At 53.9% G+C, this 25,336-nt stretch overlaps 6 protein-coding genes across 6 annotated transcripts; 3 read left to right on the forward strand and 3 right to left on the reverse strand.

Annotated features, from left to right (window-relative positions):
* Positions 1–2,106: 2,106 nt before the first annotated feature.
* Positions 2,107–2,537, forward strand: COL26b_005625 (uncharacterized protein; the record flags this gene model as incomplete). Its single annotated transcript, XM_053178465.1, has 2 exons — positions 2,107–2,129; positions 2,246–2,537. 2 exons carry the CDS (start codon positions 2,107–2,109, stop codon positions 2,535–2,537), a joined length of 315 nt encoding a protein of 104 aa, XP_053037668.1.
* Positions 2,538–2,565: 28 nt separating this feature from the next.
* COL26b_005626 (uncharacterized protein) lies at positions 2,566–3,554 on the reverse strand (the record flags this gene model as incomplete). The annotated part of the gene is made up of 2 exons (XM_053178466.1): positions 2,566–2,830; positions 3,076–3,554. The coding sequence occupies 2 exons, from the start codon at positions 3,552–3,554 to the stop codon at positions 2,566–2,568; spliced, it is 744 nt and encodes a 247-aa protein (XP_053037669.1).
* Positions 3,555–10,403: 6,849 nt separating this feature from the next.
* On the reverse strand, positions 10,404–12,214 carry COL26b_005627 (uncharacterized protein; the record flags this gene model as incomplete). The annotated part of the gene is made up of 5 exons (XM_053178467.1): positions 10,404–11,074; positions 11,124–11,423; positions 11,473–11,536; positions 11,586–12,075; positions 12,132–12,214. 5 exons carry the CDS (start codon positions 12,212–12,214, stop codon positions 10,404–10,406), a joined length of 1,608 nt encoding a protein of 535 aa, XP_053037670.1.
* A 3,193-nt stretch (positions 12,215–15,407) lies between these two features.
* Positions 15,408–17,162, reverse strand: COL26b_005628 (uncharacterized protein; the record flags this gene model as incomplete). The annotated part of the gene is made up of 2 exons (XM_053178468.1): positions 15,408–16,856; positions 17,055–17,162. 2 exons carry the CDS (start codon positions 17,160–17,162, stop codon positions 15,408–15,410), a joined length of 1,557 nt encoding a protein of 518 aa, XP_053037671.1.
* Positions 17,163–23,185: 6,023 nt separating this feature from the next.
* Positions 23,186–23,751, forward strand: COL26b_005629 (uncharacterized protein; the record flags this gene model as incomplete). The annotated part of the gene is made up of 2 exons (XM_053178469.1): positions 23,186–23,449; positions 23,572–23,751. 2 exons carry the CDS (start codon positions 23,186–23,188, stop codon positions 23,749–23,751), a joined length of 444 nt encoding a protein of 147 aa, XP_053037672.1.
* Positions 23,752–23,848: 97 nt separating this feature from the next.
* COL26b_005630 (uncharacterized protein) lies at positions 23,849–24,706 on the forward strand (the record flags this gene model as incomplete). The annotated part of the gene is made up of 2 exons (XM_053178470.1): positions 23,849–24,091; positions 24,284–24,706. The coding sequence occupies 2 exons, from the start codon at positions 23,849–23,851 to the stop codon at positions 24,704–24,706; spliced, it is 666 nt and encodes a 221-aa protein (XP_053037673.1).
* Between the last annotated feature and the right edge of the window lie 630 nt (positions 24,707–25,336).

The raw sequence follows: 25,336 nt of genomic DNA on the forward strand, positions 1-25,336 counted from the left end.
TGACGCTTCGATCGGTTTGGCTGAAGGTGGAAATGGGGCCGCGAGAGTCTTCAGAGTCAAAAAGTCTGATCGCCACCTCTTTGATTGGACCCGACGGGGGACGCTTGGGATAGGATAGGAGGAGGAGCAGCAGCAACAGCAGTAGTGCTAACAACAACAGACAGCGAAGGAGCACCAGCCAGCAAGGCGGCCAGCAAGCAGTACCAAGGCAGGCAGAAAAGCGGTAGCGTAGCGCAATGGCAGTCAGTCGTGTCGGTTCTGTGGCAGTGGCAGTGTGAGTGTGTGAGTGTGTGTGCCTGCACAATTTGTGGCAGCCTGACGGCCGACTTGGGTGGGCACAAGAGGACGAAACTACGTACTCGATTCGAGGTACTTGTAGATGCTGCATCGCTTTGCTGCATCATCAAGTATCCCCCAGCCCGCACTAGCCAAGCTAAACAGGATACAACCTGGCAGCAGTCCCGGCAGCCACCTTGCTTCAGAGAGATACGGCAAGATAGCGGACGGGACTGCCGTGTCGTGTGTGCTCAATCTCACCCGACTGCTAGGAAAGTTCTGCCACTTGCCAGCCTGCTGCCTCGTCTCCCTCTACCTCTCCCGTCCGTCTGCATTTTGCAGCTGCACACCGCGCATGCTGTTATGCAAGTTGAAAAGTGCCTTACCTCGAATACGCTGCCACGCTGCATTAGACCACGACCAGCAGAGGCAGCAGCAACACGCAGCGGCTCTCCTGACCGACCCTGGCTGCCAGCCTGCCAAATTTCCCTTCAATTCAAAACAGGGCCTGACCGACCATTCAAACGAGACTTTGCCCGGCTTGCCTGCAAATTCGCTTTCTTGAATGAAAACCAGCAGCACTCGCGGTACGTACCCGTAGGTGCTGATACGCGGTGCTGCGACATGGAAGATACGTACCGAGGGCTGCAGTTTATTCGGATCCACCTTGGCCAATCCCGCGTTCCCAACATCCTCCAGCGTCGCAGCAGGCTCCTCTTCCCCCCTCCGCCATCGTACCCACCCTGTCGTTCTCATCCTCGCCGTCGTCGCATCTTGAATTGAATCAGCGAATCACGAACCACATCGAAAACGGAGCTCTGGGAACTGGGAACGGCCACCGCGCCATCGCAATCCCACCTGCCTGTGACTAATCCTCCAGCCGTCTCCCGTTTCGGCCTAGCGCCATTCTTCCAGCAGCAATCACCAGCGTCCGTTCTCCAACCCCTTTGTTCCAGCGCCACACTACCATTTGTCGACTTGTTCAAGTGACTGGCGCAGCTCCCGCGCTCGAACCTTTTCGACCTGAGGTCTTCACAAACACGTCTTCCTCCCCTCCGCTTCCAGCTCCCAGCTGCCGTCCTTGCTTCTCCACCAAACCTTTCCCATCCCGTCATCTGATTGCTTGGATCCTCCCAGCTCAATGCAGAACCGTTTGACGCTTGGCTTCAGTCGCCGGCCTACCCACCCTCTAGAGCTTCAAGCTTACATCGTCGACCTTGCCCCTCGTATCGACAAGCTTAGTTGTGCCTGACCTTCCCGACTTCACCACCCACCTTACTCGAATTCGCCCTACATAAGGTTGGTGGACGCCCCAGATCACACCGACCGCGTGCCAACTATCAAACACACCTTACAACACACAGCCCCCACGTAAAGCCCGGAAAATGGAGCTTGGAGCTGTAAACCTACCCACTACCCTTGAAGACGTAAGGATCACGAAGCTTCCACCTTCTGCGTTTTACATTGCGGACTTCATATCCGAGGAGGAAGAGCAGGCCATCTTGCAAAAGGTACGGAAGCTCTGACATGGACTTTTGCGCCAACCTCATAGCAGCTGACCACCGCTGCCTTGACCAACAGATAGCTGATGCCCCGAAACCCCGCTGGAAACAACTGACTCATCGACGCCTCCAAACATGGCCGTCTGATCTCGTTCAGAACAAACTGATCGATGCTCCTTTGCCACCATGGCTGCAAGAGCCCGTCGTCTCGCGAATTCTTTCCTTGCCTCGCGCCACTGCTCCTGATTCGTCCAACCTCTTCACCGAAAGCCCTCACCAACGGCCGAACCACGTGCTGATAAACGAGTATCCTCCAGGAGTCGGAATCATGCCTCATAAGTTAAGTACATGGTAGGTTTACGCGTGAAGGCTCAAATCTCATAGTGTCTGCAGGATGGACCCGCCTATCATCCAGTAGTATGCACTATCAGCTTGGGAGCAAGCTTGTGTCTGAATCTCTACCAAAGCAAAGAGGACGGTGCGTTGGATCCGGAGCCTGTGTGGCGCATTCTTCAAGAGCCCAGGAGCCTACTCATCACCACCGATAACCTTTACACCGATTATCTCCACGGCATTGCCGACACTGACGAAGACGTCGAGTTATCCGCCGATACCATCGTGAACTGGGACTTGTTGCGATCCAAGGATCATTATGCCACCGGCCGAAATGTGCGCGCAACCAGAACAAGCCTCACATACCGAGATGTCATGCAAGTGTCGAAGCTCGGGGCCAAGTTCGGCCTGTTTGGAAAGAAGTGATATTGGCTCGAGTGAGTCTAGGAGAAGTCTAGAAGAGGAATGGAATCATTTTCCATTTGCTAGCCACCTTTTCGGCACCAAACTTCTGCGCATACCACTCCTTGGTTCCGTCGGCGGTTGTGCCGAGGTTTGCTACGATGAACCAGAAAGCGCTGAGAAGCGTACGATTGATCATTTGGCCCTGCGGTGCGGCTGCAATGGCAAGACCAAGATAAAGGAGGCACTCGCAGGTGTAATGAGGACAGACGAGATATCGAAAGAGACCTTGCTCGGGAAGCGAATACTTCTTCAGTCTGGCCAGGTGTTTATGGCACCAATTCTGCATTGTCCAGCCGTACAGGTACATGGCGACTCCAATGAAGGAGTGGAGCGATAAAAGGGCCCCCAGATTACATTCTGGGGAAGCACGGAGAGCGGCTGAGGAAGTTAGTGAAGCCGGTGATGATGCGGGCGAAGAGACTCGCCTGATCCATCAACCCAGACCGACACACTCATGCAGAGATAGAATCCTAGGCCTAGCAACCAATGGACAAACCACATTTTGGAAGATCCGGGCTTCATCACAAAGAAGCACTCATAGAGTCTACGTGAGCCTTGCAGCGCCATCAGTGCCCAGATCAGGATGGTCTGCTCGAGGCTCATGGCGGGACTTGCCGACTGCGCCTGCCTGGCCGCAATCAATCTGAGAAAGGGGCCGTTTCGGAGATACTCGAACGCCCAGAAGGCTGAGCCCGCGATCGAGGCGACGTAAAAGTGCATGAACCATGCGTGTGGGATCTGGCCGATGGAGGCGAAAGCTTTGACGAGGTCGTTGAACATGTTCGTGACCTGCGGCCCGCCTCCCTTCGTCTGGTCATCCGTGGTGGCCGGCGAGCGTGCGCCGTAGTCGAGTATCGCGTGCTGAGCTGCCTTGGGTATCACTTGGATGGCCAGCACGGCGGCTGAGGAGAGGCCGAAGAAGACCTGGCACCATTGGGCCGGGGAAAGGGCCGAGGCGGCGGTTGTGAGGGAGTCCATGGTGATGCTGGAGGACAGGCCCTGGTCGTGATGCATGCAGGCTAGGATGTGTTGGACACAGTGTTTGGGTATGATTGGCACTGAGGTGAGATCCTAAGGGTGTCCCCGGATCATCGATCCCGCGGGTCCGGCTTCATCGTCGGGCCAGGCCGTGCACCTCAGCTGCGCCCGCCCCCTCGAAGTGGAATATCGAAGTCACGCCTTCACCACGAAAAGCCCTGCCGATTGAGGCTGAAAAGCGCCCTCCCCCAACTACCGGCGCAAGGGACTTTTCATCCCGTGCATAAGCCTGCCGCTTCCCGCCGTGCTCCGCCCGCCGCCCGGCGAAAGTGAGGCTGCTGGAGGCAGGCTCTGTCGAGTAGAGGCAGGCTGCCGTGGAGGCGCAGCGCCCTGGATGCAGATGCAGGCAACCAGGACGCCTCACTTCATGTGGCAGACGGAGGCCAGAGACATGCACTTTACAGAGGTTTGGATTGCAGTGAAATAGGGGTTGTATTTAATTGTGTCTGAGGCCTGGCCTCAGGTTTCTATGGCTCACTTGCGTATCCCCCTGATTATTGACCTGTGACAGGAAAGTTGCCTCTCTAATGGCTGTGAATGTGAATGAAGTCTGAACTTGAGCCAGCCTGAATACCGCCCATGTAGGTGCCCATGCATGTCTTTTCACCCCTTGTGAAGTTGGTTGTCCGGTTGTAGAGCCTGATCCATTTCGGCGTGGCGACGTGGTCTGAGGCGGGCCGCCTCGCGTCAGCCTCAGCGTGGTGCGCGAGTGTGGTTCGCAACCCTCTGAAAACTGAAGTATAAAGCAGGCTAGGTTTCCCTGTTGTGCATCCTCTTCTTCATCCCAACCACCATAATCGTAAACATCACTACCACCTATAGTCTTTCATCCTCTCAAGATTAGCTTACATATTCGTTCTTCATCCTACACAAGTGACTCTTCCCCTGCGTTGGGGAAGGGGAGGGTAGGATGAATGTGAGTTGAGCGAGATAATTAGAGGAGGTCGGAACATTTTGGCGATCTGGAGGGATGTTTGGTTGAAAGACGAAGTGTCGAGTTTATGGTTTGGAGGTGAAAGCGATCGTGGTATGAGGCAGGATGAGCGTCGGTCGGATATCGATATTAGTGACGTGATGGGTGACATGGCTTTGATATGCTTGTATATACAAGTAGATTGGAAGCCGTAAATATTTTCCAAGGTAGTGTCGTAGAAAGGCGTAGACTGAATGATCCTACAGTATGGTGGATATACCCGACAATATGGTTGTTGTAGATAAGTGTGGAAAGGGGTGAAGATAAGTATGAGAATAAACGATGCCATACATGTCATGATCAAGAAAAGATGATTCGCGTCTCCAGTCTGGCATCCTCTCCACTAGAGAGGAAGTTCCCAGGCAACACCACGGGGAGGTTTGGAGTCCGGCTTCGTTGCCCAAAGAAGTAGTGATAAGGCTCACCGGGGCCATAGCGGAACTGAGGGAGGAAGGTCTCAGCAGAGAAAAGAGGACTGGGGGGAGAACCCAGCCTCGTGTAAGGAGAGAGAAAGAAGGGAGTGAAGAAGTAATGATCAGGCTCACCGGGGCCATGGCGGAGCTGAGGGAGGAAGGTCTCAGCAGGAAGAAGAGGACCGGGGGGGAGAACCCAGCCTCGTTGAGAGAGAAGGAAGGGAGTGTCCTTTGGACTTTGAGTAGTGCTGGCCTGGTGTGCTAAGTGGTGAGTGCTGTGAGGTTAGTATGCCCTATGGACTTTGAGTAGTGCTGGCCTGGTGTGCTAAGTGGTGAGTGCTGTGAGGTTAGTATGCCCTATGGACTTTGAGTAGTGTTGGTCTGAGGTGCTGAGTCGTGAGGCTGCGAGGTTAGTATGTCCTATGGACTTTGAGTAGTGTTGGTCTGAGTTGTTGAGGCTGCGAGGTTAGTATGTCCCTGGGACTTTGAGTTTTTCTGTAAAAGTGAGTGTGAGATGGGAGGGTAGAGGAGAGAAAGGGCGAAGGAGACGTAGGATGAGAAGGAGAGATGGAGGATGAGAAGAAGAGACGGAGGATGAAGGAAGCCAGGGGAGGGGTGGGCTTTATATCTGATTGTGCCCCTCGCATCCACCACCTGCTTGCCTGAAACCCGAAGGGTGGACATAGAGGTGATGATGAAGGGTAGAGCACAGGAGTCACTGCCGAGGGCAGATGTGATCAGATGAGGAGATGAGATGGAGAGAGAAGAAGAGATGGAGGAAGGGAAGGGGAAGGGAGGGGCTTTATACCTGATTGTGCCCCTCGCATCCACCACCTCCTTGCCCGAAACCCGAAGGGTGGACAATAGGTGGTGATGAAGGGTCGAGCACATGAATCACTGCATAGAGCAGATGTGATCAGATGTAAAGATGGGATGGAGAGAGAAGAAGAGAAGGCAGGATCTGGGAGCGAGGATCGCATTATATGTGTTTTCCGAGAGGCCCTCAAGCACTCGATCAACCTTGCTTGGTTTTGTGATTGTTAAGCTAATGACCTGGATAGTTCTGCTGGGCACGAGTATTCTGATGGCCTATCAACAGCCCGAGCTTGAACTCTCGCCGAAAGGTAGGTTATGAGAAAGCTCGGCTGTGTCAAAATGTACCCGGAGAGCTGCCCGTCCGGGTGAAAAGGAGTCATACCTACCCAGTATTTGGATCACTTTAAGACCTTGACGTCGGATGCTGGATCTGATTATCATAGCAGGAGGGTTGGGAACGACGTCGAACATTCTCAGAGACGCGATGCCTCGAATTATGCTCGCTGCCAACATCGTGTATGGGCTGCGGGTGGCTTTTTCGACACCGAACGCCACACCCAAAGGTACCTGAGATGCCGGAGAAAGCCTTTGGTTCGGCGAACTCAAACCAGAGCATAGCATCTATGTCGGATATAGATGAGGTAATACACGAACAGAACTAGACAGAAACCACTGGACGGTGGCCATTAGAGACACCTGAATGGGTTGGTGTAGGTCATGATGAGAGAGCCTCTTGTGGTCTGTAGCGACCTGCTTTTGTGAAAATGGCAGCAAAGCCTAATTCAACTCGCCACAATAGGGCATAGTGTCAAAAAGCATTGACAATGTTGACCTATTTGATTTTTCTTCTCATCAAAGATAGTTCGTGATGCTGGTGGGATTTTGGATTGAGCCTCAACGAGATCTGTATTCAGGGCCGTCACTTCAGCACATAGGCAAGCCCTCAAAGACAGACCGACAACGTGGGATTCTGCCATTGAATGGATCAGCCGTAGGAAACGAAATGATTGTGTGTGTGAAGTCTTTGTTCCGCTGTTTGTGGCCACATCTACAACGGGTGAGTGGTCTTCAATCAGAGAATGTCTCGAGGTTGAGATCCTGAGAGTAGAATGAAGGCTGTCCAAAACCGAGGTGGTAAGACCACCGACCGAAGGGCCAAGTTCATAGCCTTCACTCGCCCTCGCTTGTTCATGCGAGTCCTTATCCACCAGATTTCTTTAAAACCAACCATAGTTGCCCCCGAATAGTTCCTCAGCAGTAGCTGGTGTTTTTGTCTGAGTTAGAAATACTATTCATGGAGTTACTGGCTTCTAAATGTTAAACCCAGCTCCAGTGACAGCTAGCTATTAGACAGACCCAAGCTACTTTCAAGCTTGGGCGTGGATATTCATGAAGTATCAACACCAGACAAACCGGAAGGACATTGAAGATTGACAAGAACACGAAGAGATTAGGACAAGATCTTTCCTTCGGAGGAATGAACACCATGCCGCCGCGTAAGTTGATGAGCCTTGCCTATAAGGTATTTGTACGTAAGCCAAGATCCTAGCTGAGATTATATCGCTGTCCCGAAAGCAATACTTCTTGACAATTGAAGTGTCTTTTTATATTGTTTATGAATCAAACAAGAGTTTTAATGGAGCTTTATATATGTGATGACCTACCTAAGAGGGCCGCTGGAAAAGCACACAACATATGCCTGTCTACTTCGGCACTCTTGAGGAGATTGGTGAGGAGTGCCTTTATGATAATGTCACCACATAATGGCCGACGAGCGAGAGACTCTGAAATCCTAGTCGTCCAAAACTTGACAGGACAGGAAAAATATTGAGGTTGAATTAAATTAGCTAAATTAGCTGGACACAATGACGTACAGCAACTTCCCAGCATAATGAGCAACGGCGAAGGCCTCAGCAGCATGAGACTCCATCTGAAACCACCGAATTTTAGACCTTCCCTTTTGTTCACGTAAAGCCGGATCAAGCGCGTGTTGAACAGCAAGTCAAAACCTGTCTACATAGTTCACAAGATACCTGGTCAAACTCAGACATGCAGGCGTTCCCCCACTCTCGGCGTGGACACGTAATGTCTTTATTAGAAGATCTTGGTATCCCGATTATTTACTACTTTTGAACCTCAGCCGATACACTCACACAATCTCCAATCTGAGTATCGCAGGAGTATCAGAATAATACGAGCCATACGTGGGAGATGGATGGCAGCGAGAGTTACGAGGTGACGCGCAAGCGCCACCCCATCACAACATCGGTTGACACTAGAAAATCTCGTAGTGCGTAGTTTGTCCTCAGTAAAACTGCCGCGGTGCCCCGTATCGAGGCAATCTATCTTTTCTCAAGCTACATGGCGCAGGCGCATAGGTATTAATACTCGAATATTCGGGCTGTTTCCAACACACATGCTGCTTCCTAGGTATATATTTGACTTGGGATACAGCCTTTCTTCTAGATCAGGACCAATTTACCCTCTGTAGGGCCCGACGTTTTGACGTCTCACTGGCTAAAGTTGTGCGTAGCAGTGGTCAAGTTTAGGCCGAGGGTGATACCGACACAACGGCACTACTAATCAGGCTGTAAAGATTCTGGCATCGGCGACCGGGCTGTTGCATGTCACAAGAGATCGTACCTGAATAGCCACCAGAAACCATCGAGAGAAGACGGCTGAACATGTGTCAATGATAGTGAACAACCTTAAGAAGCACTTAATATTGGCAACCAACTTGTGACGAAACAGAGCTGTCATAGGCATGTATAAGCCTGACGAATCTGTATAAGTCTGAGAAACAGATGCCATTGGTGCTCAAGAATCCATTGTGGCGATCTGGACAGGCTTTTATATGCATTCGTCATCTCATGGAATCTGTCCTGTACCTTCATAAGACATCGAGAGCAGAGCCCCAAGCCAGCTCACAGCCCAACAGAGTGCGCCTTTAATTTTCAGTTATCGTATAAAGTCGTGTTAATCATATCAACTGCGTCTGGATCTTTCCGAAAACAATCAATCAGGATATCCTGTTCTGTGCGCTAACACTTGCTAACCGAATTTCCAACATTGATTTGAGCATAGACCTGCTGTCTCCCCCAAACGAGAGCCGTCGTGCAGAGCCCAGTCGTACGTGAGCTTGAATAATTAGACAGAAAAGACCGACAACAACGAGAGTCCTCGGCACTTCAAAATCAACAAATTTGGGGGAAAGGGGATGCAGGATCTCTGAAGCTGTTGAGCCATACTTGCTCCTGGAGCAACATGGCGTATACATCAAACCCCATCCCGAATCAATGCGTCTGTTTGTAAACGTCATCAGCAGGCACTTCTACCAAATTAGTAAGAAAATTTGCGCTAGACCGATTCACATGGTGGATAAAAAGACATCCGAGTGAAAACTCCTGGCAGAAACCCCATATACAGACTCTGAGGTCCGGGTTTCAATGCCAAAGTGTCTCCATCGACTGGCCATGAGCCACGGCACGACGTCGTCGACGGCTATAGCTACAACGATCTACCCCGATCTAAGCTTTCTACGCCAAGAATTCTGAATTTGTGCACCCAAATCACCGGAATATACTGCCAACGATGACGGACGAAGAAGCGCGCTTCAGTGGTTCCGCCTCTTCACCGACGACCTCAGAACAAAGACAGCTGCCCATTGAGCCATCTACCCGTTACGATGCCGCCCTAGACACTTCTGATAAAGAAAATCACGACGGAAGCAATTTTTCCTGAACAGCATTAGTCCCTCAACATATGCCTAATAATATATAGTTCAACCCCATACGCTCCTTCAGGCCTCGACATGCCATCACGGCTTCAAGCACGTGGCACGGCATCTCAACAGATATAAAAGACCACCTTCTTATCCTTCACTTCTCCGACATGTATAAAGCAGTCCCTATGGTGTGTTCAGTACTAAAAAGGTCAATCATAAGTTCTCGCCAATTGTCCGCTTAGCGGTAATCCTTTAATCTCCCGTCGGTCGACCGGTCTTAGGTTCCCATTCTTTGCAAGTTTTGCGATGGACGCGACGCACGCCTAGGAATAAACCTGCTCAGAATGAACACCCAGAAACGAAGAGAGGTGGTATCGTGGGCGTCTTCTGAGAGATCGCGTGGTTAAGAACGCCTTCTAGTGCAGAGTATGTGAACTTCTGTCGAATTTCTGACTGTTCAATGAACGGGAATAAGATGCCGACCTTATTTGATGCCTTCCAATTTGCCACCAATCAACCTATTATGCACATGGGCAATGTTCCACCTCGGCAGTTGAAATTCGAGCTTACTCCACGTTTCTCATGAGAAGGCTTTAATGAAACCCTTTCTCTTGTGAATCAATTAGACAACTGAACTTGATCTTATAGCACCTGTATTTCAAGCAAATATGACACATCACAGGACGATGAACTTATTTTGGTGTTGCCAACCAGTTCTATTAGTCTAACTCTATGATATCCATGCCTTGAAACCCAGACTGATGCAATGATAAACTCCAACCCGTGCCAATCATGATGAAAAGAGGTATCTCGACGCCTGACAATGCCGCTCAAGAACAATCGCAAAAAGCAAAACCACCCCTTTACATGGGGTTCTCGTGAGCCCACTTGTACACACTGGGATCGCCACCCGTCAGCCTCAACAAGTGCCGCTCGTACGGCCCCAGCGGCTCCTCGACCATGACCTTGCAGAGCGGTGCGTTCTTCGACGGACCAGAATACTCCCAGACCCAGCGACCATCCTTGCACTCAGACGGGTGTTGAATGCTACAGTTCTCTCTGTGCTCCTGCGGCTCCCAGTCAGGGTGGTTAGGGACGGGGTCGTGGTAGTCCTTTTGTGAGAGGACGAGCTTCCAATGCTTCTTGAGAGCGGCATTATCCCATGGAAGTTTGTCGTTGAGACCGAGACCCTCGCAGGCCAGACGAATGCGGGCAGAGGAGTGGATACGTTCGTTTGTGTCCTTCAGAAATGGTCCGTCTCGTACCTCTGTCTTTGCGTTGACTTGCCGGTACCGCCCAGGCGACCGATTAATCTTTCCGGCAAGACTGTACAACAGACTGGTCGTCTTCTGGATAGCGCCCAGGCCCCAAGGTCGGAGGGGATGGTTTGAGCTGTAAATGGGTTCGCGGGCCCACTGCTTGCCCTTGTTCTTCTTCTGCTGCGCAATGTAGAACGACTTTGACTGGCTCACGCAGCGCTCGAGTGCGCGGTGGTTAAACTCGACACCAATCGACGCGAGCTGATCCATCATCCCTGTCAACATTAGCAAAAGATCCGCAGTGAGGACGAGGACTATGCTCACAGGCAAGAGTGATGTTGGCCATGCCCTGATCGGCCCAGCCGCCCCCGCAGTTGGAGTGGTTGCCAGGAAACCAAACTTGGCGGAGATCCGTAGACAATCTGTTGGCTTCCAGACGTTCCCATACCGCGGGCTGGAAAGAGTAGCGGGTCTCGTCGAGCGCGAGAGCTTGGAAGGCGTGCTCGATCCTGTCTGACAGGGCAGTGTCCCAGAATCTGTACTCCTCGTTGGATGCGTAGATGCCGAGCTTGTTCAACCAGGCGATTTGGGGGATGCCGAGGCTGCCAACGGTGTCCCAAACGGCTGTCTCTGATTAGCTGTGATCATGTTTGACTTGAGGCAGGAAACCTACCGACTGCCTTGACCTTGATGATTTCTCCCTTTCCCTCCTGCTGCCGAACACGGGTCATGCCACGCTGCTAAAGTTAGCATTCGTCTTCACCGAAACCAACACGACAAACTCACCTTCTCCAGCTTGGCCCTGTACTTCTCCGCCGCGTCTTCGCCCTTGGGCTTGTGCTCAAACGGCAGGTTCGGGAACTCGTCCTTGTACTTGTCATTCATCCAGTTCTCCATGTCCTTGAAGATGGGGTAAAAGTGCTCGACGCCCTCGCGGGTCAGCAGGCCCAGGTCGGCAATCATGCCAGCCACGGAGCGGACGGTGTACGCGCCGCGCGAGAAGCCGATGAGGATGATCTCGTCGCCGTCGCAGTAGTTGGCGCACAGGAAGCTGTAGACCTGGCGGACGCGCTCCGACAGGCCGAGGCCGAATGCACCGCCGGTGAGGGCGTCGAGGGCGTTGGAGCCCGTGCCGACGCCGGACTCGTACTCGATGACCTGCACACGACCGTCGCTGCACTTTCGGCGAAAACATCTCGAGATGCGGGTCACGTTCGAGGGGATCTGGAGCCCGCCTTTGGGCTTGAAGAGCGTCGGCTTAATGTAGCCGCTCTCCCTGGGAGGTCGTCAGCATGGGATGTTAGAGGGTTTAGAGGACGTTGATGTACTTACGAGTTCATCCATGTGCCATCGCAGCATACAATGAGCCTCTTTGGAGAGTAGTTCATTCCCTCTGGAGCACTTGGGACGTCCATTGCTGGCGACGATCTGACCCTAGGTGAATCGGCCGGGGCGAGGAGGCGATGCGTAGGATTTAGGTAGTAGGTTAGGGACGGGTCTGACTACGTATGTGAAGCTGGGATCTCAAGTTCTTTGATGTTGGTTGAAGATTTTCAGCAGAGCTTGGGGATTGGCCTTGCTCGTTTGCGGATGTTGCGATCTTCACTTTCCCCATGGACCTGCGGATGCCCCTTCTTTATAGAAGCAGGGGCTACATTCCGCATTCAACAGCATCGGCGTGGCGCCCCTGGCACACCAGGCACCCAGATAGGGCAGTGGCATGGGTGAGGCACAATAGAGTCAGCGGAAGGCATCGTGGCTCACAAGGCTGCCCTATGGGAAGGCACCCAGTTCGCGGGTGCCATCGGGGAAGGGGAGGTCTTGCCAAGGGGAGAAAGTGCGCGGTGTGGGGAGGCGCGCCGTCGCGCTGCTGCTCGGTTGTGCGATGCCCTTCGCCGAGAGCGAGGCTGAAGCTAACATTGAGGTAAAATAGGGAAATGTTTGCATGCTAGCGGTGTGAAACCCTTGCTAGAGGCATGTTGAGGAAGTAAGCCTGTACAGGCATCACGGCAGGCGAGTACGACTCTGCTGTGTCTATTGGTTGCCTTGCGAGCAGCTCAAGCCCCCGACGATGTGGCGTGGGGGAGAACGCGAGATGGTTGTTGTTGCACACTGGAGGCAGGAATGGAGGCGCGGGAAGACGGCTGTGACCTGAGAAGAGTCACCAACCAGAGAGCCTGATTGAGTGCTTCAGCATGAGAAGACAGACAGACAATTGAGCAATTGACGATTCACCGGTTGCTCAGCCTCCATGAGCTGCATCGTTGTAGGAATTTGGGGGTTTGCTCCCCACTCCACCACCATCATCGTCATTTCCGTAGGCAGTCAGCGATGGGGGAAATTGGCGACCGCTCAGTGGCCGGACGAGCCATGCAACAGAGATGAGCGCCTCAAGCCTGCATCCCGCCGAAAGGACTGAGCCGCCCGGGGAGAAGCGAGGAGCGAATGAGGGCTATTCTGTAAGTGGCAGGTGACGATCCCGCTTGCTGGAAAGGGTAAATAGGCGACATTGACAGTGGCGGTCCCATTGGACGGTCGCTGGAATGACTTGAAAGTTGAAGATCGCAAGGCGAGGCGATGGCGGTGTACGCCGAAGGCTTGTACGGTGTTACTCCATGTAAGACCGAGGACAAAGACTGACGTTTATCCTGCCGAAGCATCGAGTTACTCGGGCTTTTTTTTTTTTTTTTTTTTTTTTGAGTTCTGAGGATCATGCTGCTCGCGGTGTCGTCGTTGTGTCAATATTGAAGAATAACAGAAGACGATAAAAAGCCCGGGAAAGAAGGTTTACAGGCGGTAGAAAGTGGGTCTTCACTGTCATTTGTCCGGGTGCGACTCGACAGCGCTGGAATATGTCAATTTTGACGGCTCCGAAGGCAGCCCTGCCAACTAATTACAACAACAATTCTCTAATGGCTCACCGACATCAAAATCAGGGTCTTGTGGGATATGAGGCCAAAATTGAGCCTCAATATGACTACAGTACATGACGTTCGTTATGACAAAGCAGTTCATCTGAAGACGAGACGAACCGAGGCATGTCTCCCAGCTATCAGCTGAACTCAAAAAACGCCGTCACCGAACCTTCGTCTCAAATGAGGCAACGACATACCAATGCGTGCGTCTTAGAGATGTCGTACATTGGTTGACTCATGAGGTGAATTGAATGACCAACATGCGCTTTCGCGCGGTTCAATGTCTACTCGGACATTTGCAGCTGTCCGCTTACCCAACCGTCGAATCAGTCGGAACTGAGCCGTGGACAACCATCCGTATCAACGCCTCCGCCGCCATCTTCGCGCACTTCGCCTTGAAGATGAAAGTGCTGCCTACAAATGAGCACGATAATCATAAGACAATTACGCAGTAACCAGACCGACGTTCAAAAATACCCATAAAATGCCCGCGTGAACCTCCCCGCTTCAGCCTCCGCCACACCCGTATCCCGTCTGACTGTACCAAACCCTCCCCCTACACCACCACCACCACCATCCTCGAATCGCCAACATATGACTCCCGTCTGACTTCCAAGCCGATCAACTGAATCCGATCCTCCAATCCCAAAACAATCTCACAACCAACAGCATACGCCACCCCCATCCACCCAAGGCACAGCCGCAGGTGGCTACCACCTCTCCCTTTCTAAACATATCGAAACCCAAAAAGCAAAATCCCATCTCCAACTCCTCCCTCGCAAAATGCAAAAACAATCGTCAAGAATGCCGCCCTGCACAAACTCTTGGCAATAAATAAAGCCACTCTTCCTCCTCACTCCAGCTGGCTCGTCTTGGCAGCGCCAACTACCGGACGTGGCTTCTCCGCCCCCAACCAATCACGCCAAGAATCACCACCTGGGCACACCCAAATTAGGCAAGAAAAAAGTCAGGACAGGGGGGCCGTCGAGCAGCCATCCAGCCCACATTCTTCTCCCTTTGCAGCTCCACGACTCATGAGACTGCCGCCATTCCAATAGTCCGCCCTTCAGCCCTACAGAAATCGGCAAGGTCGACGGGTTCGGGCGCATCTCGCGGGTTCGGGTGCATCGAGATGCGGCCGCAAATGTGGTTGCGTCTGCGGCAAAGTCAAAGTCAACCTCATTCGAACCCGATTAGCCCCCCGCAAAGGCCAGAGACATGAGATAGTACGGTATTGAGACATGCACACCTGCAGTGACCACCTCCGTCACGTCTGCCACGCCCTGCGTCGAACATCAACATCACAGCTTCATACAAAAGCAAGTCTGAGTCATTGTCTAATACCGCTTCTGAGGCGGTCCCGTCTGTTGCTCCATGGCCGCCATGCTACTGCTAAAGATGACAGGCAACGCTGCGTTATACATGAAGGAAACAAAAAAAGGCGTACAAACACATGGTGTGGGTATTACATCTTCTACATGTTGTGACAAACATGCAATGCCGGCCGTGACATTTTTTTTTCTGGCTGTGGACTCCCATTGTCCCCCTTGCAGCAGTTTCCTCTGCTGCTAGTCTAATGCTTCCGATTCCCATGGAACCTGCACTGTGATTTTTCCAGACCTTAACCCAAGGTGCTCAAAATATGCTCATTGAAGAAATAGAAGAAAAGGTGGCCTAGTCTCGTTCCAGAGACCTATTCCTCCCCAAACAGAATGCCAGTGTGCTCCGCGCACAGCGACTCGAAACCCAACCAGTAGACAGTGTTGTTGTCGTTGCTAGCGTCTGACCAGGCACCTCCGTCCGTCTCCCTAATCTCCTTAGGGTATGGGTGGGCAGGGTACCACACCTTGCCATTGATCGGCTCAGGGCTGTAGCCTTCGCCGCCCCGGAACCAGTTGATTGCGGAGCGGGTCAGGGAGCGGGAGTAGGGGAAGAACCACAAACGGGGCCAGAAAGCGTCCAGAGCACCCTTCTCTCCGGTGACGTGGAGAAGAGGGAAAGTCTGCTTCGTAATGATGTTGGCGCCGAATTCCGACTTGCGAATCAGCTCGTTGACCGTGGAGCCCATGGTCTCGTCGGAAGTGGTGTTGAAGATGCGCTTGAGCGACTTCATGGCATCTGCCTGCATGTGCAAGTGCCAGGGCACGAACTCGGAGTTGTTGCGCGTGTTCTGGTTGATTTCAGCCGAGTACAAGGGGCCGATAAAGCTTCGCCAGTCCACCCAGTCGGCGTAGCCTGCCCATGTCTGGAATAGGATACTCCAGTAGTCCATGGCAATGTGGAAGTTGTAGCTGTACTGAGGCTCCAATTGCGGAACGAAGCCATCCTCAGGAGGACGCATGACGGCGGCATCGGGGTTCTCCTCCTTTTGCATCTCAATACGCTCAAGCTCCTGCAGACCCCAAACATCGCTCATGTAGAACTGGTCGCTCTCTCTAAACTCGTACTCTGGGTCGTACACTTCGTTGATGAGGTCCAGGGTAGCGCGGAAGAACTCGCGAAGCTCCTTGATCGGGCCCATGATGGTGCCGCTGTTCAGCCATCTCGGGTGGTTGAAAACCATGTCGCCGGTGTTGGTCAATGGGCCGAACTCTCTGCCGTCCATGTTGGGGACGGGCGGAACAGCCCAGCACGCGGGTCGGCGCCAGTCCACCGGCCAGCAAACCTTGTCGGCGCCGAAGAAAATGTGTCGTCCAAGGGGTCCAGCGAGGCTGGCGGCCTTCTCGGGTCCCAGCTGCTGGATAATGCGTTCATCCTCCAACGCCGACGCCTTGAAGTACCGCTCAATCATGACATCGGGACCGAACTGCAGAAGGACATCGTATCCGTCGATCATCATGAAGAGGTCATCGTTGGAGGATTCGGGGAGATCCTCGAGGTACCTGGTGACGACGCGAATCTTGGCCAAGTGCGACAGAGCAGCATCGTTCTCACCAGTGCCGTTCCATCCCACGATGGTCGGGGCGCCGAAGCGGTTGACAGTCGAGGAAACGAGGGCGCGGCAGAATTGCAGGTTCGGGGCGCTTGCGGCGATGAGGAAGTGGAAACGGCCGACGCCGGGAGACTCGTCCTTGCCCTTCTTGCCCGAGGGGGCGGATGATTTGCTGCCGGTGACGCTGGGCAGCGAAGCTGAAAGGTCGGGCTGGAGAAGCAAACGTCAGTGTCAAGTCACGGCGGGTGTCTCAGAGATCCGTAGGAAGGAGTTCGGTCGACGTTTCAGCCCCAAGTCGGCACGTGGGGGGATTCCTCTCTCCAAGAATGCTGCCCCAGCAGATCACGGACTTGCGACGTCGATCAAAAGGACAAAGAACTTTGAAGTAACGACAAGGAAACAACTTACCCAGTTCAGGCTCTCCGGGACGGTGGACTGGGAGAAGATGAGGAGGAAGAGGACGACAATGAAGCCTGCCAGCAGAACGAGTCTGCGGCCTTTTAGTTGCATCAACATTGGGCCGAAGCGGGTTTCATTTAGCTGCCGGATCGGCTTGAGATCCAGGTTGGGCAATCTTGGGGGTGGTGAGGCGCGCGCGCGAGGTCGAAGTAGGCGTCGTGACGAGGGGCGAAGCGGTAGCGGCGACGACGAGGGCGACGTGGGCAACGATGACGAAAGTGCGGTCGGGTATTATAAAAAGCGTAGCGAACCAAAAGAGCGGACGGTAACGAGAGCAGGAAAAAGAAGTGGATGCACTCGGTCGAAGATGTCGTCGGCGTCGTCGTTCAAGGGGGGGAAGGGGAAGAAAAAGGTAGAAAAAAATAGTGGAAGAAATGCTTCCAGGTTGTGGCAAAGAATTTGGCCGACGGGGAAGCAGCGAGCAGCTCGCCCTGCCGCTGTAGTGTCCAAAATGCCAAAATGCCAAGAAAACACACGGAGTATTCCCAAGAGCTTGTCTGTGAGAGGAGGCAAGGACCTGGGATCCGAAGATCGCTGACAGGTCTCCTATTTTTTTCGCGGGTCGGCGAAGTGACCTCGCACTCGCACCACCGCTGGGTCACGGTCGCCTCGTGGTCTCCAGTCAGTGCAGGTCTGTCTCTGTCGTGCCGTGTCTTTGATATCGTCTAGGCCTGTCTTGGGCTTCTTCCGCAGGAGAGAATGGAGCAAAGGAGGTACGGAGACTTCAACCACAGCGCAAGGGGTAAGCGGACAGGTGCGGGCAAGGCGGTCAGGCGTCGGCGGGAAAGACACAGCTGAGTGGCAGGCCTGTAATTGAGCCGCACTGGATGATTTGGCGAGAGTCGATATTCCTGCAGAGTCCGGGGAAAGAAATGCGAAGAGGATGGGAGGGAAATTGGGGCTAGACTGGACTCGGTGTGGGCCGGATGCACCACTTCATTCAACTCAGATTGGATTGGATGATGCAGGCAGGAAAATAAAAAAAGAAGAATACCACCACCACCACCAAAAAAGGTACACGGGCAGAAAGGGAGGGTGAGCACCGAAGAAGGAAGACCCCTCTCAGCAAATGTCTTGGGATGACGGGTGCAGCGGGCCAAGATGGTGGTTGTGGCCAGTCAGTTGCAGAAAGGGAGAGACGGTCACACGCTCCCAGGAGGGAGTCTAAAGGTGCTGTAGCTAGCCCGATACTTAGGCCAGGTACCGACCGAGAGAAGACAACTCAAGGGAATGGAAGACAGCACTAAAAGCCCACACAAAGGGGCGGAGGATGCGGGAGACGGGAGGGAGGGCAGCGCAGGCGCAGCTCAAGTTTAGGTGCAGGTGAGGTGCAGTGATGCGCAGGTGCAGACCGAGCAATTAGGGGCACCGACGGCGCAGCGTGGCGTTGCGGGACGTCGGGACTGGCGGGCTCGACAATGAATGCATGGAGCTGGGCAACAAGACGGAGTTTACAGCGGGCGAGAGATGTTCGGCATTGCGATGCACTGGCCTCATCAATATCAACGGTCGATGGTCAGGATACCTACCTTAGCTATTCGCATCTTGCCTAGCGTCGAGCATCTAATTACCTAGTGTATCCGCCCTTGCGGAGAGAGAGAGAACCCAAGATAACTGCTGACGTACGCACAGCGATCAACCTTTTTTAGAGCGTCGCGACACTGAGAATCATCTTCTAGGCCACGCAAACAAGCGTCTCAGCGGCTCACATTCACAACAACCCGCGTATGAAGAATAGCCTACTGGGTCCGGTCGGGGTCGTTGGATTGGGGGTGCCCGGTTGATCATCTTACAGCTTGGGAGGGAGTTCCGCTGGCAAGCAGAGGCTGACAAGGGCCGGCGTCCTTCGATTGGCCTGGCGGAGGGATGGATGGCCCCAAAAGGTGGTGAACCCAAGATATCAGAGTTGCCGTCCTGTGCCGGCTTGGACGCTTGGTATCGCGATACGCAGTGCCATGTCAGTTTCGGTCTGCAGCGTGGTCCGGCTGACACTGTCTTTCGCTGCAGCAAGTGTGCCACCTCGTAGCTTTGGCAGCCATGGCAATGAATGACAGACCCCGCGCCGCGACTCGACTCGACTCAAGCCGTTGGATTAAGGTAACCCAAGGGACGCGTTGGTGGCTTGATGTCTGAGACTGAGATGCGGTGTCGTGCGAGGCGAGGCCATGCCAGGCCTACAGGCTACTGCATAGCAGGGCTAAGATACCTTACTTCGTGGGGCATCGTGGTATCGCACATGTGCTGTTGTGGCCAGTGTTGTTGTCTCAACTACTGGATCTGTATCTGCATCTGTATCAGCAAAAAAGTGTCTCTTTCTTACCTTGCCGCCGTGTATCCGCAAGATGTAATTATGAGCGACACAAGTATCTCCACCGCGGTTTCGTTGTGCAAATCTACCTGGAATGGCAACGGGCTCCAGATAGACAGACAACCACAGAAGGTGCCCGTCGGCGGTGGTCAGCGAGATTCCGCCAGCCGTGTCTCCACCGTCCCGTCCCATCCCTTCCCACTCCTACGGCGCAGCACCCTGCAGAAGCCCAAGAAGCCCACGGCGAACGAGCCAGTGACATTCACCCGCCAATCCAGCGTCGGCTTGTCGTCATTTCCGCCCTGCATGTCCCGAGCCAGTCGCATCCCACTGATACAGCACTCCAGTTAACGACGGGGACCTGCCCAAGGGCTTCCGCCTGCCTGGCCTTGGCTTCCCCTATTCTATCGCCCGTCTCCTCCTTGCTTCCACCCAAAGTCCCAGAGTTCCGCTCCTCCTTCCCAAGAACCGAGCTGACACCCACCCCCAACCACCGACCACCCCCCAAGGCGCCCAAGGCCAAGGGAGGGAGCCAAACCCAAAAAAGGATGGAATTTCTGGGCATCGCCAGACCTTCGGCTTTGTCGGCTGCCCGTCTATCTGTGTCTGTGTGGATTGTTTTCCTGTGCATTGCCATCCCATCCCCCGAGGCTTCAGGCGCTCACGAGAGCGAGGCGCGCGTTGCCCTACCTGACCTGTCTGCAAAGCTTATCAAGGTACCGTTGGCACATACCTGAGAGGGCTCTAGACTCGAGCTAACGTGCCTTACTTTCCGTCGCAAGTAAGCAACCGTCCCAGGAACTAGCGTCCCTTTTGCCGGTTTCGGCACCGTACACGAATTACACGAATACTCGTTCACAGGCGACAGGAAACAGCTCGACAGCAGCTTCAGCTCAATATTCGTTGCTTTCCGCTATCAATCTATCAAGCTGTCCTGGCAATTGCTGCTTGAATGCTTGTCCATGCCCAGAGCCGCATTTAAATGAGATCGGCCAGTGATAATGACTCTTTTACCCACGCGCCCCTTGGCGGGTGGTTCGCTCTGCCCCCACTGTTTCCGCCGCCTCTGCCTTGATGAGCCAGTGAAGCTCCTATTTGTGACTGGCTGTGCTGTAGACTGTGACGTCCTCGATCCAAAGTTGGCATCATGTAAGCAGCTTTTTCGCCAGAATGATTGCTGCCCCAGTTGTCGAATCCCAGACCGGAAGGACCTGGAATTTCTGGAAACGCACCTGGCAGGCCCACAAAAAATAAACGTTGGTGGGCGCGTGCCGTTCGCCGTCCGCCGTCTCAGAGTTGAGAATCTAGACCGATTAAAACGGTACGTATCGACGATTATCTAAACACTGCTTGGACTCCGTTCTGTGTATACGTACCCCCAGGTAGGCAGGGCCTCATCTCAGAATCATCCCAATCACTCCGGTCCATCCAGAGTTCTAGACGGCATCATCATGTTCCTTTTCTTCGCCCATCACCACCCTTCAACCCCGGTCTGGGAGCGGTGATTGTGTGCCCCAACCCCGGCCCTCCCACTTTCCCATCCCGCGATGGCACCTAAAAAAACACTGTATCTGACCCCATCTCCTTATTAACTGGCCCCGTTTCGCTACCAGTAAGCCCCTGCCATCCGGTCGCACCAGGATGAATCAGGGCCCAGGCTTACGCGGCTGCCAAGGGGCCCTCCCAAGACAAGCTCAGTTCGGACGGAGACCAGGGCCAAGTACCTTTCTGGCGGAGCCAAGCCCATGGAATCGACAAGAGAGCCCGCCCACCGCTCGCTACTTACCGCGCATTGCCGTCAGTGCCAGTCCATGCCAGTGCCACATCTGCTCCTCCAGCACTCTGTCCCAGACCTGCCAGAGGGGCATCCTCCACCGCACGCGCTGTCGTCAGTGCAAGACCAGAGATGAGGATAGATGATGACAGTGGCAGCAGTGGTGCCCACGGTAGAGTGAAGGCCCGCCGCCTTTATTTATCGGAGGACGGCCCTTCTGGACGCGGGGCGGCTGGCGAGTTGGGACGGGAAACTTCAAACAGCAAGCAAGCAGCACGACGGACGCAGAGTAATTAAGGCATTTACGGATATCGTACGGGCCTTTTCGAGGTAGAGTGCGCGCTGCAATCAGATCCAACGGCTCAAACGGCGGGCGGCAGCTTCTGCTTCAAGCCAGTAACGGCGGGTAAGATGGGTAGCAGGTAGCTCAATGTACATCACACACACATACACGCGCTCTCGGCATCCGCATCACCCCCCAAAAGGCCTCATAGCATGGCCGGTAGCTTCAAGACTACGGCTATTCGGATGATGTTGAAGCATCGAGACTGGAGCAGACGGCCAGAGTTTGCGGCGTAATAACCCCCAAACGCCGCGTCCCCTGGAGCTTGATGGCCGGCGAGCCGTGATGCTGCTCATCTGTGACCATCTCTAACCCATCGGGTTGAGTTGACCTGACTCTGAGTCTGTGGCTGGGCTATTGCTGCGTACGTCGTCCGCGTGTGCTCATCCTCCCTCTCCACGTAAGTCAACGGAAGTAAGGCACGAGAGCAGCAGTTTATGAGGTTTGATTCACCACCTTACCCCTACCTTAGCTGGCCTATCGTCGCGGGGCCGGGTTTGAGCCTACGTGTGCTTGTAATTTGCTCTTTCTGCCGTCGAGATGAGCCGTAGAAATTGCCATGCAGTGATCTGGTGACAGTCACCACCAGAAAAGCACCGTACCTTTCGTACTTACGGACAGCCAAGTACAGGGAGCGACTGAAAGACAGACCAGAGCAGAGCAGAGCGGCAGCAAGGAGCCAGAGGCAAATGCCGCCAGCCGAAACGTCATTGATGCCAAGCACGGAAGCGAGAAAGATGCCCGTTTGAGTATCTCGGCTTCCTCTCGTTCCTCTTCTTGTCCTTCCCCCCCCTCCCCTCTCTCGCCCACGGTGCCTCCACCAGGGAACCACCACCAAGCAAACCAACCCACGTCGTGACCAGCACCCTCGTCGGGGCCCCTCTTCTTTTTCCCACTTCAATTCCCACTCACTTTTTCTACCGTTGCTTTCTCTGCTGCTCTGCCACTCCGGTCCTTCTCTCTCCACACGTTTTTTGTCGTTCCTGTCCTTCCCTCCTAATCCTTATTTTTGCCCACCCCCCCTGCTCCCAGGCTCTTCCTTCTCCTGGGTTTCGACATTAACATTGGTGCATCGGATTTAGGTACTGCCTTGCAACGCCGCGATCCGAAGTCTTGGGTTCATTTGTCCCTGTTCCACTGAACAAACACCCTTTGCTGTCACCCTCGCCTCCTGTCTCCCGTCAGCAACCTGCCTACCTACCTATCTACCTACCTGCCTGCACTCTGCACCTGCAGCTCCCGATCGGCTCTTATTTTTCCTCCTTCACCCCCTCGAGCTCACTCACCCTCCCGACGCTCTGCCTCTCGTTTGGACCTCCTCTTTTTTTTTTTTTTTTTTTTTTTCCTCCCTTTCCGGCATTTTCGACAGATACAACTCACAGTCATTTCTTCCACTCGTCGCTTGTTGGTCCGATTTTTTAAGCTCGACAACTCACGCACGCCCGTTTTGAACGCCAAACTCCCCACGCCCGGGACCGATCTGCGTCGTGAAACTTGGACAGTCGTCAGCCATTACCACCCCCTTCGCAGCCAGGGTTTAGCACTTTGCGGCGGACACACGGCCTATAAACAAAATAACATTTCGACCTTCCGACGAACGAGAAACGATCCAACTCTCTCGACTTTTACGAGCAACTGAAAAACACACCGAAGAAATGGCCGACAACTTCAAGAGCGAGGCCCGGCGGAGTGAGGAGGGCCATGGTCTCCTCAACGGCGATGAGAAGCGCGTCGAGGAGAGCTACGATCTCGAGGCCGCCCCAAGCCCTGCTACCGAACAGCAGGCACAAGAAGACAAGACCAACAACAACAACCCTGTCGAGTACACCATCTCGCCAAATGTCAAGTACGCCTGGTTGTGCGCCTACTTTTTCTTCAGCTTGATTTTGACTCTCTACAACAAGCTGGTCCTAGGATTCGTACGTGGCTTCCTCGATTCCCTCTCAGTCTTGGCAAAGCTTCCGCGGGCGGGAGCTCTGCCAAGATGAGATGCATCATTCACCAACTCTCACAAAAAGGCATTCACTGACTTTCTGCCCAGTTCCCCTTCCCATGGCTTCTCACTTGCATCCACGCCACGTGCGCGAGCTTGGGATGCTTCGGTCTGTTGAAGGGAGGCTACTTCACCATGTCCCACCTGGGACGTCGGGAGAACCTCATCCTCCTGGCGTTTTCTCTCCTCTTCACCACCAACATCGCCGTCTCCAACCTTTCGCTGTAAGCATCCAGATTCCTACCGGGCACGCCGCGCGGCGTCTCGCGGGATCCCGCTGGTTCCGCCTCCGGATGAGGCGGGGCCAAGCCTTCATGCAAGCATCATGCTAACTCACCTGAACAGTGCCATGGTCTCGGTAGCATTCTACCAGGTCCTCAGAACCACCGTCCCGGTCTTCACTGTCGGTATCTACCGCACGATCTTTGGCCGTACCTACGAGAACATGACCTATCTCACTCTTGTTCCCGTCATGATCGGTGCCGCCCTGACGACGGTCGGCGAGTACACCTTCACCGATCTTGGATTCCTGCTCACCTTTGCTGGTGTCATGCTTGCTGCGGTTAAGGTATGTTAATTTTGGTTCGCCAATCACCCGCCCATCATCCGAGCTTTTTGAGTTGTCGAGTCGTGCGCGGAGAGTGGCTGTTCCAATTGGACCCGTCGTCCCCGCCGCCTCTGAAACCCGATGGCCAAACCTTCAGCCCATTTACAGTTTATTTTCATGCATGAAATGAGGCGCTGACGAACACTTCCACAGACCGTTGCGACTAACCGCATTATGACCGGCCCCCTGGCCCTGCCCGCCATGGAGGTGCTGCTGCGCATGTCGCCTTTCGCGGCTATGCAGTCCCTGGCCTGTGCCGTGGCCGCCGGCGAGCTGACCAAGCTTCGCGATATGGTCGTTGGAGGCGAGCTCGGCTTTGCTACGTTCATCGCCATCGCTGGCAACGGCGCTCTCGCGTTCGCCCTCAACGTCGCCTCTTTCCAGACGAACAAGGTCGCTGGTGCCCTGACCATCAGTGTCTGCGGTAACCTCAAGCAGTGCCTCACTGTCCTCCTCGGCATTGTCGCTTTCGACAGCGTCGAGATCCACCTCTTCAACGGCACCGGCATGCTCATGACGATGCTCGGTGCTGCGTGGTACAGCAAGGTCGAGCTGGACCGCAAGGCCCGCAAATAGACGACTCGCCTTGTCGGGCGATGAGTGCGCTGTAATGCGCGTGTAACGAATATCAGTAACGGCCGAAAAGCATAGAGTCGGACGCCAGGCAGTGCCGGGTCAAGTCGGCGAGGACGTGGGCACGAGGCGTTTGGGTGGAATTATCGACACCGAATTCCAATCGGCAACTTCGACGTCCTACAGGGCTTGACGAGAGCAAGAGCTGCGTCTCCCGAGGACAGGATGCATGGACAAGTCACGCCGGCGCAAGCCGAGTTGAGGCTGCCGCCACCGACGACGCTAATCCGAGCCGCCCACCTTCCTGAAAAGCCGTCAAAAGTGTACGATGGATAGAAGCAGGCTCCGTCAAACAAGCATGCATGCGCATCCGTAGGGTTGCGCATCAATTATATACCCTTCGCATGGAGTAAAGGAAACGGGCATAAACACGGAATTGTTCTTTTTTTATTTTCTTCTTCTCTTCTTCGGTGGGGATTCTTCTTTTTCCAAACCAACATCATTTGTCTTCTAGAACATTTTTCTAAAGCCCCAAGTCAAGAGAAGACATTGGTAGTAATTCAAACTTACCATTTCACAATGCAGCTTGTTCCACGCGTGATCTCGCCAGTGACTGAGGGAGCTATCTGAGTG

Source organism: Colletotrichum chrysophilum (genome assembly GCF_026319265.1).
Source record: "Colletotrichum chrysophilum strain AFK26 chromosome Unknown scaffold_38, whole genome shotgun sequence".
NCBI lineage: Eukaryota > Fungi > Ascomycota > Sordariomycetes > Glomerellales > Glomerellaceae > Colletotrichum > Colletotrichum chrysophilum.